Source organism: Camponotus vicinus, unplaced genomic scaffold, assembly GCF_025532165.1.
Source record: "Camponotus vicinus isolate PSW18456_S1 unplaced genomic scaffold, iyCamVici1.0 SCAF_4, whole genome shotgun sequence".
NCBI lineage: Eukaryota > Metazoa > Arthropoda > Insecta > Hymenoptera > Formicidae > Camponotus > Camponotus vicinus.
Genome location: NW_028141976.1, coordinates 3,721,656 through 3,738,154, shown reverse-complemented (window position 1 = coordinate 3,738,154; position 16,499 = coordinate 3,721,656). Strand labels below are relative to the sequence as shown.

At 30.9% G+C, this 16,499-nt stretch overlaps 1 protein-coding gene and 1 long non-coding RNA gene across 8 annotated transcripts in view; one reads left to right on the top strand and one right to left on the bottom strand.

Moving 5' to 3' along the window:
- Positions 1 to 541: 541 nt before the first annotated feature.
- LOC145971251 (uncharacterized) lies at positions 542 to 6,223 on the top strand. Of its 7 annotated transcripts, none has more exons than XR_014438821.1 (4): positions 542 to 1,152; positions 1,228 to 1,440; positions 1,944 to 2,076; positions 5,782 to 6,223. It is a non-coding gene; the product is annotated as an uncharacterized LOC145971251 (long non-coding RNA). The 7 variants fall into 7 exon arrangements; XR_014438825.1 differs by having other exon boundaries at positions 2,446 to 5,785; XR_014438824.1 differs by having other exon boundaries at positions 2,441 to 5,785.
- Positions 2,493 to 16,499, bottom strand: part of LOC145971245 (uncharacterized) — a 97,752-nt gene continuing 83,745 nt past the window's right edge. The window contains exons 4-6 of the mRNA XM_083098718.1: positions 15,933 to 16,003; positions 8,063 to 8,338; positions 2,493 to 6,083 (exon numbers count right to left, since the gene is read on the bottom strand). Coding sequence (XP_082954844.1) covers positions 5,964 to 6,083; positions 8,063 to 8,338; positions 15,933 to 16,003 — 467 coding nt within the window. The 3' untranslated portion in view covers positions 2,493 to 5,963. The remainder of the gene's footprint in view (positions 6,084 to 8,062; positions 8,339 to 15,932; positions 16,004 to 16,499) is intronic.

The following is a 16,499-nucleotide window of genomic DNA, read 5'->3' as shown; positions in this document are numbered from 1 at the left end:
TACGCAGTTACGCAGGTCGTCCGGATTTTCGCGACTTTTAACCGTAAATAAACGAATATCGCGAGTGAACGAGCGTGAAAGTGTCCAAGGATGATCGCGTGACTTTAATAACATGTCGATGGAAGTGCGCGACAGCGATTTTTGACAGTATTCAGTAATGGCGTCATCGCGAAGCTGGAACGAAGTCGCGTCGCGTTATTCGCGCCTTTGATGATGATTATCGGATGCGAGCGAGTATCGGGAGTGCCGAATAAAGTGTCGCGCGTTCGCGTTGATGATATCGTGTGAGTTTGTGTGCATCCAGATCGAAATGGGACATCCCAAGGCGAGCGAATGGAGCGGCCTGTGGAACAGCCAGTGAACGGTGAGTCGATTTAATTTATCATATTTGCGTGATAATTCGTACTCATTCGACGCTTATATAGCATCGCGATGTCCCGAATTACATTCGGGGCAAATTGGCGCCGTATCATAATTCGAAGCGACGCGATACAATTCAAGTAAAGTCAATCACGCGAAGATGGTTAGGCTAGAAGCGATTTGAAATTTATTTTGTATACGCGCGCACTGCTTGCGCAGCCTATCTTGTAGGGATGCCAACTGTCAAACGATAATTTTTTCGATCTAACCTAACCTAACCTCTCAATGTCTTCAGATGTCGAATGAGTCGAATAAACACGAGCATATGCTGCGTGGATTTTGCCATGCTTTTAAAAATAATATTTAATCAGTAGTGTAATACATTTTATTACACAGTATATTAATCCTATTAAATGTGTGACGTAACAGTGGTACAGTTTTACACATTTTAATGAGGAGCATGTAATATAATTGATTAGGTTAGATTAAATTAATCAAAACAAGCTGTTGTGATGATGCATTTAATGTAATAGTATTAATTTGATGAATGTGCAGCTATTGAAGTTAAATGATACTTGTGGGCACATTTTTAAAGTAATCATGAGTCTCGTATCTCATTTCAATTACATGAAACTAAAGTACAAAATATTTATGTATTCCATATTAACGTTATTCATTACAAGTACTATATTACTTTTCTTATATCTCAATCGTATTCAACCACATTATTTCATCGATGAAGCTTTTCATATATCGCAGACAATACGATACTGTACGTGGAATTTTACGCAGGTAATACATGGCACAAAAATAATTTGCTCTTAAGTTTTGCACGCAAGTCTCAAAAATAAATTAAATTATTTCCAGTGGGATCCAAAAATCACTACATTGCCAGGATTGTATTTTATTACAAGAGATTATTGCTGAGATATCACCTTTTAATACGTGCACTATTACATACATAAGATGTATAAATTTATTTGGAACGTGCCTAAATCTTTATCTTATTTATAACATTATAAAAGAAAAATGCAATCTAATGAAACAGAGCGGTGGAATAATTGGTTGATACTTACGCAGGTATACAATATTACCCTTTTTCCAACATTATACTTTTGATGCTTTTTTTATTATACGGATGTTATATCTGTAAATGTGGTACTCGTAATGTTGTTTATTAAGATTATTCATGAGAAAAATCACGATATCTTTTGAAATATTGTGTATAGCAGTTCGAATTAAGATAATTTTAGAATTTGTAGAGTACAATCCAGAATTTTCCAATTAAAAAAGCAGACATGTGAAAAAATTTTTTATTCATAGAAAAAAAAAGTAAAAATATAACATTCAAAAATTATATCATTTATATAAAATTTATTTTTATATTAATTTATTTATATGTATTACACATTTTTTATGGTATATATATATATAATGGTACATTATTATTTTTTTCACTTTACATAATTAATACTTATAAACATATACATATATATATTCATTCATTTTTTCAAATGTTTCTATTTTTCTTGGTATATGATTGGTAATCTTAAATATCAACTTTATCACTCTAACGATAAAAGAGCAAGTTACATTGATAACAGGTGAATACTGTATTCTCTATATTGTCAGCCAAACTTTATCATTGAATAATAAGGAAGAAAAAAGTTTCCATCGTACGAAAAAGATATATATTAACGCCTGTCAACATATAAGGTATTTGTGAAATGATAAAAAATATTGTAGAAATTTTAAATATCTCTAATATATAAAAAACTTCATAAAACAAATCTATAATTTAGCATCTTGCGAATCTATTTTTAAACATAATACATACTTGCAATAATATAGTTAGTTTTTATACAAACAATTTCGTTCATAATAAATTAAATTATAAAATTATATCTAGAAAAATATTAAAATATAAAACTGAAAATATTATTGAAATGTACCATTATTTCTGTATATAATTGTATTGCTGGGGAAAAGATTTATAAATAGATAATTTATAATAGATTTATAATAGATAAATAGATTTATATATAGATTTTAGGAATTTGAAATTTCTTTTTATTGCAAGCACAGGATGAAAGGAAATAAAAGGACAATTAAAAACGTACACAGTGTTAAAACGAGAGTCAAGTATATTGTATCGTACTTTAATAGTCTTATTCAAGAGTACGCCGTAGCGGCTCACGAGGATCTCCTCGTACTTTTTCTTGCAATTTATATTACTATAAAATGGTTAGAAGCCACAGATTTTGCATTACATACCCTCGCGAGATTTCTCGCGACTCTCGAATATATTTGAAAAGATTATTAATTGCGCTGTTACTTTCGTCGATGAGAAGAAGCCAATCCGATGTAACGGATGTGCATTCTAAAACTTGATTGACTGCGGATGTATACGGAAGAAAGCCCGAAATATAAAATATTAATAATCTTATACATGTCTTGATGATCTACAAACAATACTAATATTACATATATTTAATTGTAGTAAATATAATTTTATACTAAACATGTGTTTAAAGTAATAATAATTAATATATTTTTAATTATTTTTAATATTAATATTTGAAATAATAATAAGTAATAATACTCTATAAATGCATATACATATAACAATAAATTTTTATCTACAACAATCGCTTGTAAAATTTAAAAAAAAATTTTAGTTTTCACAGAATATTTTAATATATTAATCACAAATATTGTGTGGATTTTAATTTCGCGGCTTTCTTCTCCTTCGCGTCTACTTAAAGAGATTGCTCCTTTTCTTCTTATCTATACCTAATAACATTAGTGATAATATCTCAATCATACCAACACTTTGCTATAGCACACCTTTTTAACGAAGATAAATAATTATCATCTTAAAGTGAAAAAAGGTACATCAATGAATGTCATCTGGTATCCACTGCTGTTAATCAATCAATCATTAATGCACGGAGAAGAAAATGCCACCTGGTATAATCGATCATTTATTTTAGACACTTCAGTATGATAGAAATCTCCTCATTACGTCACTGAAATGAGAGATTCTTCACTTTTTCTTTATAATTAATGAAAATTATATTCTGCGAAAATTATATGTACTTGACCTACTTTAATTTTATATGACATTTGTATAAAATTTATCGCTTTAAAACGTTTTTTTTAATCGATTAAAAAATCGATTATTAAAGAATTATATTGCATTTCCAGTGACGATTTCGCAGAATTGTGCCTTTTTTCACATCTAAAAAGAAACTATATTATTTTCAGGAAGATTTTCTATTTGATTTTAATCACGATAGCAATAAATCGCGTACAGTTTAAGAAGAAACCTACTTGTTTAACGAATTATAATAATCTTGATGTCACTAGGTCGTCATGACTATTTATTACATCTACTATCGATAGCGTATATCGCAAAACATAATGTTAGTCATGTAAGATTCCAGATTTTTGCAAAATTTTATAAAATTTTGAAAGGAAAAATATCGCACTCCATTTTTTCCTCGTGATGAATATTTCACATTTGCTTTTATGCAAGAATTCCACTGTTCCATGCCATATGCATATTTGAACGAGCAAAAACTAGATTTATCTCATCTAGAATTTCTAATACTACATGGACTATCTATAAATAATAGAGATGGAAATTGAATTAGGAACACAAAATTACATGAGAAATAATTAACGCATCAAATATGATTAACAATAATAGAACATTCAATATCGAAATGTTGAATGTGTTTTGTTAGGCGTGATGAAAGTTTTACCAGACAAAATGCCTAGAAATTATGATAGCTTCTTCATCAATTATTAATACCTTTTGTTTGAAATTCTATAGTATTCTATGGTATTCTTTTATTTATAAATAGCTCTCAGATTAATTTTTTTTTTACTTTTTAAAAACCTGTTAAGTTACAAAATGTTTAAAAGCTATAGTATTGTATAATTATATGATTTAAAGGACATAATGCGATGATCCAATAAAATCACACGTTATTTAATTAAATTAAAAATTTAATACACAGCCGAAAAGTTTTACGAGCAGAATGTTTATCGCGCGGATTCCTATAGATTAAATCTGGAAGTAAATATTTTTTTTTATTCCAGTTTGGTATAAAATTTTATTGGAGTGTTCGAATATATAGCGCAACGTTTTAATCAACATACACGCGAAAGTTTCCTTAACAATTCGATTATTTATCTGGCAAGCTTAGCAACGAGTTATTTGGCACTTGACCCTCTTCGAAATCCTGTTTCATTAAGGTTTTTTTAATCTTCATCACTGCGAGAATAATGTTTGCTCTCGTTCATACGTCTTTAATTAATACATCATTCAACTCGAAGTGCGCAACGTAATTCAGGCCTAACACTTTGGTTATCGTTACATCGCTTACAATTACAATTATATGCTACGAGAAATGACCTTAATCTTCTGTGTTATTTTTAATCGTCTCACGAAAACTATGCTTATGAAAAATTTGCCAACAAGACTGTTTTACATTGCAATCGCATTGCATTTTCGCACAATGCATGTTCTGAAGATTAAGGAAACCTGCTCGTATATATGCATACCTGCTTATATCACCTGCGTTACCTCCTATCGCGCCTCCTTAACTCAACGTTCTCGAAGTTCTCAGTAGAAGAAAATTTACTTTAAAAAACTTAATCGCGCGGACATATTCAACTGCATGACACGTATGTAAAATCTATACATAACTTCGAGCAAAATCATTCCCATCACCTGGGTCATCTCTTTTTATTTAGCTACGAGCACTTTACTATTTCACAATCGCTAGACTCTTAAGTAAATATTAATAATAAAACATATAGTGTAAATATAATATGCACGTTTGTATACACACATGTATGTATATAATATAGAATTCATATACCACGCATGTATGGGCAATTCGATTAAATAGTATCGATACGTTTATCCGATGACCAAACGCATAGGCTAATTATTAATTAAGTTATCCTATCATAAATTTGGCGCTATTTGGCATAGTTTTATTTATCTAATTTTTGAACCGTACTTTCTCGTCGTTTCTGAACGCAATTTTTCAAAATTGAATTTTCCAAAATACGAACGTGAAAGTCGTTGTACAATTAAAATAATATGGAACAATATGAAACATTTTCAAATAATAGTTGCTAAAGTCAAACTCTATTATATATCACTTATATATAAATTCGTCGATATTCATTTATTAATAATCATTGTATTCGGATGTGTTTGGATGAAAATTTTTTTGCGAAGACTAATTCTGTGTTTATTCGATGGACATTGTTGAGCAAATAATTGTCCAATCATTTAATTGTTACATAAATTATTTGTCAAGCGAATATACATATATTGGAATGAATTCTACAAAATAAAAAATAAATGACTTCATTTTTCCGTTACATATTCGATTGCAGTGTAATATCGTTGCCGCTCTGTTTATTCTCAGTCTCGCTGATTTTTGCTGATTTTAAAGTGAATGTTGTGCAATTTCTGGAAGAAGTCGACACGCCAATAACGTCATCTTCCTCTTCTGAAACACGTGGCAGAGCGGATTAACAGAGGGCCGATTTCGAAATCTTTGTCTGCTGGTCGCCTGCTACTGTATGGAACACACAGTCAGATGATGCGACAGAGCGTGGTCCAATAAAATAGGAGTGCCTGCAGCCAATTCTGCACCAGCGTCGGCACAATCGTCTTCACAGTTGAAGTAATTGCTCTGCGCAAAGAAAATAGCGAATATCAGCATTAAATTACAGCACAATGTATTTAAGGTCGATTCAGATCTTAATTAAGAGATATTCGAGCATATACATATATAAAGCAAGTTCTATAATACTTTTTAATTTCAATTTTTAATTTTAAGGAATAAATTTTTTAATGCAATATATATATAATAATATTATTATTATTATATATTAATTAAATAAAAATATTTTCTTATTTCAATATATAATAGAAAGAAAATATTAACCTAACTCAATGTTTTTCTTGTGTATTATGATTTTGAAATGTTTAATTTAATTTGAAAAATATAATTAATTATCTCTTAATTAAAAAAATTAATTGTATAACTTCAAGAAAAAAACTCTACATAGCTCAATCAAATTTATATCAACAGTCTTGTTACTTTAATAGAATATTTCATAATTTTCCAATTGTAACAATGCAAACTAACGAACCCAGAAGTGCCAGAAGCCAAATTAAAGCAACAAAAAGTTTTGTTCCGCGACGAATAATCCGTAACAGAGCTATCCAATTAATACACAACTAGCTAGTATCGACTTTATTTGCACGAATATTGTCGTGTATTGTTTTGTTGTGTCTGCAGCAATCACGTACGCGATATAATTGGTTTAAAAAAATAAACCATATTGAATTTAATATTTCTCAGTTAATAATTCAAATAAAGAATTTTTAATTGCCAATTTGTGAAATGGCTGAAATAAAATGCTTATAAGCAAATGCAACGAACTGTGTAACATGTATGAAAGTTTTTGCAGGTGGAGCACACAACTACAATATATTACTAAAATTTCTTGCCAAGTTTGTCCTGTGGCTTTGTTAACTATGAAAAGTTACACATTGTAACTTTAAGTGCATTTTATTCCAAAAAAATCTTGAAATTTAAGATTTAAGAATTATTGGTAGATTCTTAAAAATTAAACATTATTGTGAAGCTAATGTATCATATGAAAAATTCACAAAAGAATTCTGTTTTTATTTTAATAGTTCCAAAGAGAGTTCTTTATAGTTTAAACAAATAGTTTTGGCCATTAAACTAAAGAAATGTTTCAGAAGAAATTGAGATTCGCCAAATTCATGTAAGGGTTTTAGTCTTGCGAGAATATTTTTATCATTTTTCGTCAGATTTTATGAGACTTAAATTTTAAAAAAAGTTATATCTTTTAAAGACAAAAAGAGAAATATCGATTAAAATAAAATAATCACGACAAATGCATATATAAATATATTAGTATTCATATGAGACTCTAATCAATTTTCAAAAATACTGCTTTTTCTAGAATAATTTTCGTATAGAGTTAGTATTTTTATTCTACATAATTTGTTCTATAAAAAATCCTGATTATAAGCATCATCAAAATATTCTAAAAATATTATAATTTATTTTGCCTGGTAAAAACATACTCGCATTTATCAAGATGAAAACTCTTTAGAAAATACATAATTATGTATAGAACTATAAATTGTTTTAGAATAAATAATATTCTCGCAAATCGACCAGCATTTCATACGTCATAATCTCTCACATAACAGTGAAATAAATTATTTAAAAATTATTTTTATTTAATATACTCTTTTTAAAAAAATGCAAGAATAAGTCAATATTATACGAGAACTGTTTTTAATTAAAAACAGAATTCTTCAAAAATTAACTATTTCATTTGGATACTCATAAATATACGCGTTTGCTCGTGATATTTAATTCTCACCGGTTTTTGCTTTTAAAAGATAGAATTCTTTTTAAAACACATATAAAATTCTAAAATTTTGAAAATCTGACGAAAAAAGAAAATTTCAAACTTTGCTATGTAAATTTAACATCAGTTTTATAATATTTTTTTTCTTTATTTGATTTAACAGCCAAAACTATTTGTTTAAACTATAAAAATAATAAATTGTATCATGTGAAGAAAGAACCAAAGTAATATGTATTGAATTTTAATCGTGAATTACCTGGCAATCGATGCATCGGCAACTATCAGTTAGTGAGCAAGTGAGGCCGAGAATCTCGACCGCCTCCTTATAGAGTTCTGCACTTGACTTTCGTCGTCTTGGTGGCGACGTTGGTGCACTAACTGTGCCGTTGCCCGATGATCTCCTGCCGTTCTTCAGCCTCGACGAGGAGTCTCGAGACAAGGAGGAGGTCGACGTCGATCCCCTTGGCCGATTGTCGCTCGTGAGCAGCGCTCGGCCTGCTGGAGACGCGAACAGTTGCAGCATATCCATGTCCTATGATCATATGTTCGCTAATTTAGTGAAAATGTTAGACATGATATCGCATAATTTATACATTTAAATTCAAGACAGACATGCATACATACACTTGACAGTTAATAAAAGGCACATTGCTTTATTTATATCTTATTATTAAAATAACAGCATTTATAAAAAAAGTATTTTACATGTCATAGATATGATACATATTGTCTTCATTAGTATTAGATAATTTAAAATTCTTATATTTGCGTTTTTCTCAAGAAACTTAAAATACGACAATTATAAGCTTTATTATAGAAGACAATGTAATTTTGAATTTTCCGGATAATGTCCAGCAGAGCATATTAAAAATGGTGCTCGTTATAGAAGCAAAGGGATTCTATCCGTCTAACAAGATAACACTCTCTCACGAGAATCTTCTTTCTCGGAATCTCATTCGTTTCGGATCGTCGGGAACCCCATTCGTGATGCGCCCTCAGGCGAAAGACTTTTCTAACAACGGCGAATGCACGGGTATTATGACAACGAGAAACGTGCCGTATATCTCTGAGATGGTAGAAATACTCCCGGATATGGCATATGTTATTAAAATTGTTGCGCTCTAAATGCGATGTTCGTGAACATTATTTCCTAGCATTTTCTTTAGCAAAAAAGCTTTACATGCATAAAATAAAAATATCATAATGATATCCTTTCGTATTTTTTATCTTCGAGATATGGAAGCGTATTATTAAAATTGTCCGACTGTACAGATTTCTCTTGTGTTGAAATTTTATTTTTTAATAGTACTCTCTCTGCGGGTATATCCGCGTAGAAATGTAGGACATTCTACGGCAGTTTTACATCGCGGTTTCATCTTTTTACAGCACGAAGCATATTTCAAAACCAAAGTATGAATATAGACGCGTTATTAAAAGTGTGGAACTATACGTCATAGTGCTCGTTCGTGGATTTTACTTTGTGAAGCTGCTCGTAATGAGATCAAACTTTCATATTTGAAAATAATATTTCAGTCACAATCTAATCTCGTAGTCAGAAGCAAACATATAAACTACAGACTTATAATTAAAAATATGAGACAACGTACGATCTTTTATAATTTTTTATAAGGAAAACTTTTCACGCGCAAGACAGGAATGTTACTGAAAACCCAAGCGCAAATTCAGACGATATTTAAAGAACGGCATACTTAATTGCATGCAGATCATTAAAAATCGCTCGCTGAAATGAGCGTATTCACGCTTTCATATCGTCGATCCCCGAATCGTTTCACCGGAAGAAAATAATTGGAATCGAATAATTGGATTCAGCTTAAGAAGTTGAAGAACTTGAATAGAGATATCTCGATTTCCGTCTTGCGCATGATTTTCCGCTTTTACTTAATTTTACAACTTTTACATCAGTACCATTCCATAAGTATATACGTTGAAAAAATAATAATTATACGCTTCTCCTCTCCGCCATTGTCTAGCGAGTTCAGTGCTTCTTTATGTCATATTTTCGTTAAAAGATTTTTCGTCAAATTTGCTGAAAATCTCGTTGAAACTATTTGCGATCAGCAAAATCGAGATGGAAACCACGCAATTTTAAAAGCACTCTCTCCGGAACGCAGACTGATAGCTTTGCAAACTGCAACTATACACTATGAACTTTTGCTAAAATGCAAGATGCGCTCTTAGCGAGTGCAGCAAGCTTCGTCTACGAGCGCGGTCGAAACGGCTTAAGCTACGTTTAATGTATCTCAACCGACATTTAGAAAGGCTTCAAGGAGGAAAATGGTGCTCCCTGGAAAAGCCAGAGATACCACACTCGGATGCAACTAGGATTTGTTAAATAATCTCGCATTATTCCGGATTGTAGAAAGTATTATAAGTGTCAGACGAACGTAATAAATTCTCGCAATACTTCAGTACTGGTAAAATGTTTAGATAAAATTACAATCGATTACAGATTTTATAGATACATCATCAATTTTAATCATTAAGATTACGTAACTCAAAGCGCAAAAAAATTCATAAGAAATGTGTTATACATTTTTTTCTATTTTCCTCCTTATTCTTTTTTTGTAATGTGTATATATATATATATATATATATATATATATATATATATATGTGTGTATAATAAAAGACAGCAATATATATTATATATTAGAAAAATCTTAAAAATCAAATTAAATTCATCATTTTATTCAATGTCATAAACTTTGAGAGCAACTGATTTTCAATTACTGCTCTGATTAATAGTAATCGAACTGCATCCTGTCAGAAAGTTCATAGTGAAATACAGGAGAGAGAAGTGACTCGAGTGACTCCTTTGTCGACAGGAAATGCATCCTGTCTTCTTGTTGAGCATCCCATTGAGAGAGATGCAGTTAGTGCAACTTTAATGAAAATGTCGGTACATTAATGTCATCACGAACTTCGATAAAAGCGTGCAATTATCAATTCAGCATTGTTTATTGTTCAGCGGTATCATAATTTAATCTATTGTGAAATATTTTGTCCATACATTAATGTCTCAATGCAGCAAAACAGAGAGATATATCATATTTATTTGATAAGCATTATCTGATAATTCGTATCTCATTAATCTTGCAATAATTATACAAAATAATAAAATTTTGTAGTTGAATATATTCAGGCATAGAAAACGCGGAATTTTATCATTTATTAATTTAATGTGACGTACATTTTTGATAATAATTTTCACGAAAACAAACATATAATTGATTCACGACAAATATTTCAATTGCATTCAAAATTTACTATAGAAAATTTGTCGAATGAAGAGAAAGCCAAACTACTGTCGGGAAAATTTTTGCTCTGAGATTTAAGATCAGGAAAATAATAGTCATCTTTTTACGCGCTCGCGCGAGATTCTCACACTTACCTTTAATATTATCTACTAAAAAAAGAAATAAAAAGGCGTTCTTAGAGGAAAAAAGCATCCTTAATCCTTTACCGCCACCGAGTCTCCATCTCATGCGATTAAATTTCGGAAAGTAAAGTTCTTTTCGACCGTAAAACCATTTCTCTTTTCACGGTGACGACGACACAATTTTTATCTTATCGTGTTCAGGGGCGATGCCTAAAGGAAACGTCATCTTCAGGATAGACAACACAGACAAAAGAAGTCGATGGTAAATGACAAAGAGATCAAATGGTAGATAACAAGTACCAAGCTGATTCGATGTACCAAATGTATGGGAGAAGACGGGGAATCCCAGGTTGATCCCTTGGGACGCATATCCCATCTATATATTTTCAGCTGCGCGTGAACTTTCCTCGCATCTTTCAACGCTGATAGATAACCCGGTCAAAAGGGCGGGCTTAGATAGAAGCTACTGACGAAGACTTTTTGCCGCGAGAAAATGAATTCTACGAAAGAAATTTACGTGTGTGCATTTGCAGCAAAATAATTTTTATTTGAAAAATATATTGCAAGATAGCCTATGATAAAATATATTATTCACTATATTTTTTCTCATAAGATCGAGCGGAGAAATATCCCGTTAGAGTAAAGCCACATATATATTGAAATAACTATAGAATCTCTCAAAAAAATAACATACTTAGAAACTGGATTTTTTAAACAATATTTTAAATTTTAATTCTTCTATCAATGGGCAAAGTATGCTTACTCATTTATTTCATCTTATTCATTATTAATGTCAATTGTCGATAAAATATGTATCTCATTGAAAAAAGTCATTATATATTTGCTAAAATCGAACATTTAGTAATGCAGAGACTGAATTTCGTGCAAATTTCCGATACGCTTTGGTTAATTAATTTCAAGTATTGATTGGATGTAAACAGTTGATCGGTGGAAAATCAGATAAAGCAAGAGTATTGCAAGAGAAATCAGTAATCAATAGTTTATAGCGGTAATCGATCTCTAATTTACTCGGGCCAATTTAATTATCCACGAATCATTCTAATAACTTACATCTATGAACCGATACAATAAGCTCATGAATAAGAAATTTTAGCTAGAAGGAGCAAGTTTAAAAGTGGAACAAAATCATTATTGTGCGATAATATAAATCGGATTTAATTTTTTATTATAAAACATCAATTAAATGTTAACTAAGTTAATTAATAATTAAATTAACAAGTAATGTACGTTAATTAAATGATAATTAAGTTAAATGCTTATACTGCAGCTATTTTAATGAATATATTTACTGTAATTCAAGAAAAAGCTTTTTAATTTATATAAAAAGAGAGAATGTAAAAATAAGATTTTATATTTTTATTTCTTAATTAATCAATGTTACGTATTAATAAATGTATTAGAAATGAAAATATTAATATATTATGATAATAAAAGCGATAACTTCTGTATAAGTCCACGTTGACGAAAATAGCTCTTCGGTGAAACTTTCCCTCTCTCGTATGTTCCATTAACATACATCAATTTTCTAAATAATGCATGCTGTTATATTAACATTATATCGCATAAAGCTACCTCTCTCTCTCGTCAGAATTTATGTAATTTATGGAACGTATCTTGAATGTGCCGCATTATTTTGCGATTTTATTCCCCTCTGTGTCAATAGTAAATATTTCCCGCATATAACGCAATGTCATTAAACAGTAAATGCTTCTCATTGTCCATAGTTCGCGCATACGGGCTCTTTTCTGGTCTTTTCTTCAGAATTATCGTTTGTCACTCGCTGCTAAAGGATCAACAATAATATAATACAAGTACACCTTGCTCGCTCAACAGCAATATTCGTCCTCTCTCTCTCTCTCTCCCTTTTGCCTTTGTTAATACCCTTCATTGTGACCTCGTTGTCAACAGAAACCATTGAGAGGGAGCTGCTGCTAATGAAGAGAATCTAGTTAATTAAGTTAATTAATACCGACAGAGACTGTGGGAAACTTTCGATAAAGGGACGGAGACGAGAGGGGAGTTCGGCTAAAAGCTCACATGTAGGAGACATAGACAGGACGATTTGCGAAACAAGGTAATTACGCCCGTTTCATCGCACTGGACAAATAATGAGAGAACGTTATTGGTCCGGAATCTTTAGCCTATTAATATCGCGAGTCGACATCATGCGATCAAATTAATAAAGTTCGCGCGTGGCAAATCCATTTTTATTGAAACCGAGGTTTTTATTAAGGTCCCAAATCCAGTCTACACGTATCCTTCGTAGCGATAAAGATCCTCCTTGCGTTTCACGGGAGTGATAATTGTCACGTGCGTAGGTATCATACGCGATTCTGCTAGATTGTTGGTAGAAATTTATGAAAGAATTATTGTAAGTCTATCTATGATTATATTTGATTATATAGAATATATCATCATCACAATAGTTTTTAGTTTATTTAATTGCTAATATGTATTACTGTCTCCCAACAAAGAAATAAAATGATATGTATACGTCGTAAATTTATATAAAACATTTCATGTATGAAACACTCTAATACAAATATATATGAGATGATCAATAAGAGACAAAAACAAATCTGTTTGGATATATTTTTATAGAACGCGCAAAATAACGCGCGTAATAGTATGGGAAAGAATTTTAATTGATACCGATTCGACATTAGTTTAATTAATGAATTTTTTACGCTTCGATAAGCAGATCTTCCTTCATTGCAAATTATGTAAATTACACTTTTTTTTTTCTGTGCCATCATATATGTGTGCCTCGATAATTGCAGTAACTCGGGCGCAAATGCCAGATCTCCATATCACATCAACGATTTCGCATTAATTAATGCAACGAAAATATTAAAGCTGCTGTGCGAATCCAAACAGTAAATTTTTATCGAGAGCGAAATGTTTTCTGTATTAATTATTCCATCATAATAAAGGTAACATGTTTAGCCAGTCTTTTGCGGGGAACATTCCCGAATGTATTGTGATCACGTTTGTTAATACATCGCTATTTCCAGTGGATTATTCGAATAATAATACATATCGTTATGGTACGATCGCCCCGATCGAGTATCAATTTATGCGTTTGTGCTATTATTTGTGAACGTGATTATGATAGGTATTGTTTTCCCGGTAATTATACGACGACCGTTTTCGCGAGAAATACGCATAACGCGCTACGAAATAATGTATAAACATTTCAATAATATTTATAATAATATCCTTCGTAAAATATATATTAAACAGTTTAAAATAATCTTATGTTGTATCAATATATTGATTGTGACAAATATACACACACACACACACACACACACACACACACACACACACACACACACACACACACACACCAATATACACACATACACATATATATATATTTATTTATTTATTTAAATTTATTCACACACTGCACCAATAACAACAAATTTTTTTATGTCAAATGTAATGATGTAGTTTTAATCTATTAATAATAATAATTTATATTAATAGGAACTATACATTTACATTAGTCATGATAATAATTCCTGTTCCATGTATTATACATAACAGTAATTAATATTATCTATGGAATAACTATATGAATACATACAAATCTACGTAATAATTTCTAGATTGATTTTATAAACTGTTCTAAAATAGTTATTTGGTAACAATAATCATTTACCAACAAATTTGAGGAACATAAATAAAGTTCGCGATTGCTTATTATACAGATAATTTTGAATACAGATAATTTTGAAAATAGAAACCGGTTATATATATTTTGATTTAATTAGTAACAATACTAACATACTTCCTTTTGTCAAATTTAATTATAATTTAATTGTAATTTGATTTACTAAAACGTAATTGAATCCTCTTCCAGTCGATCTACGAAATCTTACATGATTTCGAAAAATTACAATTATACGATTGATTGATTAATTACGTGATTCGATTATCGAGATTGAAATTCATGTTATTATGCGTAGTACAATACAGAGTTTGGCTATGCAATTGTGGCAATAATTGATGAGTCTAATCATGAATCTCATATCCATTAGAACATGGAATAATAGATATCAAATAATTACTTAGTTTACAGAAATCATATAAAGGTTGGACTTTCCCTAATTACATGTACAAATCACAATAAATAATTCAAAAAATTAATTTTTATCGTTATACGTTAATCTTATAATTAAATAAAAGTAATATTTCGACGACAACTTGGATAGTAAGTTTACACTGTTATCTAATCTGTTTACCATTTCAATCATAAGATTTTACATGATCATAACGATAACAGTTACGGTAAACAGTGTATTCTGAAACGTTTGCGGTTAATAGTCTGATTATATATTGCATTGACGATAGTTTGTTTACCAAGTTAATTTTCCTCAAATATGAGGACATCATAAGTTAAGCCATAATAATCGTTTCACGTAGAGCAAGAAAAACATTTGATCGAAAAATGAACAATTACAATTAAAACTATTATACAACTAAATAATTAATTATTTATTTTGCTCGCTCGACTTATCAATACGCACAATTTAACGAGATGGCGATCAGCGAAACAATATCTATCACTACGACGATTCAGATTATTTCCTTTTATAACGATGTATAAAAGGAAATGTTCTCACGAAGCGGATCACGAACGGATCGCAATAACAGCTGTGGCTAAGCGGCTCATTACGCGCCGAATTACCATACTCACCGGCAAGGATTCAGGCGTGTGGTCCAGCACGTATATGCCGTTAGTGTATCCATACAGCATCGTGTCCAGATCTGAAACCCAAGAAGAGCGAGCAAAGCATTAAATTGGATCTAACTAGTTGCGGCACACACTAATGCCAGTAATACGCGCACTCACGGCTGCGTCACCGCAACATTCTAATTTACGCTGGATGCAACGCAGTACAGGGAAGAGAAATCCCCTAATACGGTCGGAATGAGAGAACACATCCTCAAATCCCACCCTTTGCCTATCCTCTCCTTACGGTCGTAACCGCTTGAATTTCCTCTAGGACTTCGCCAGTCGCTCCGACATCATTTCACGACGAACATTGTGTCGAACTTGATTCAATATTTATGTACTTAAAACTTTCTTGATATTATGGTGCTTGTATTGCGCTGTGCTGCATTATAAATTATGCATTATGCTCTATATGTTTTGTTTTGTGAGCATTTTGTAGCTTTATTTGTTTTCTGAAATTGGAGAGTATCTGTTTTTAAATAAACAACCAACATTTTTATCAGACTTAGATAAATAATATAAGTCACG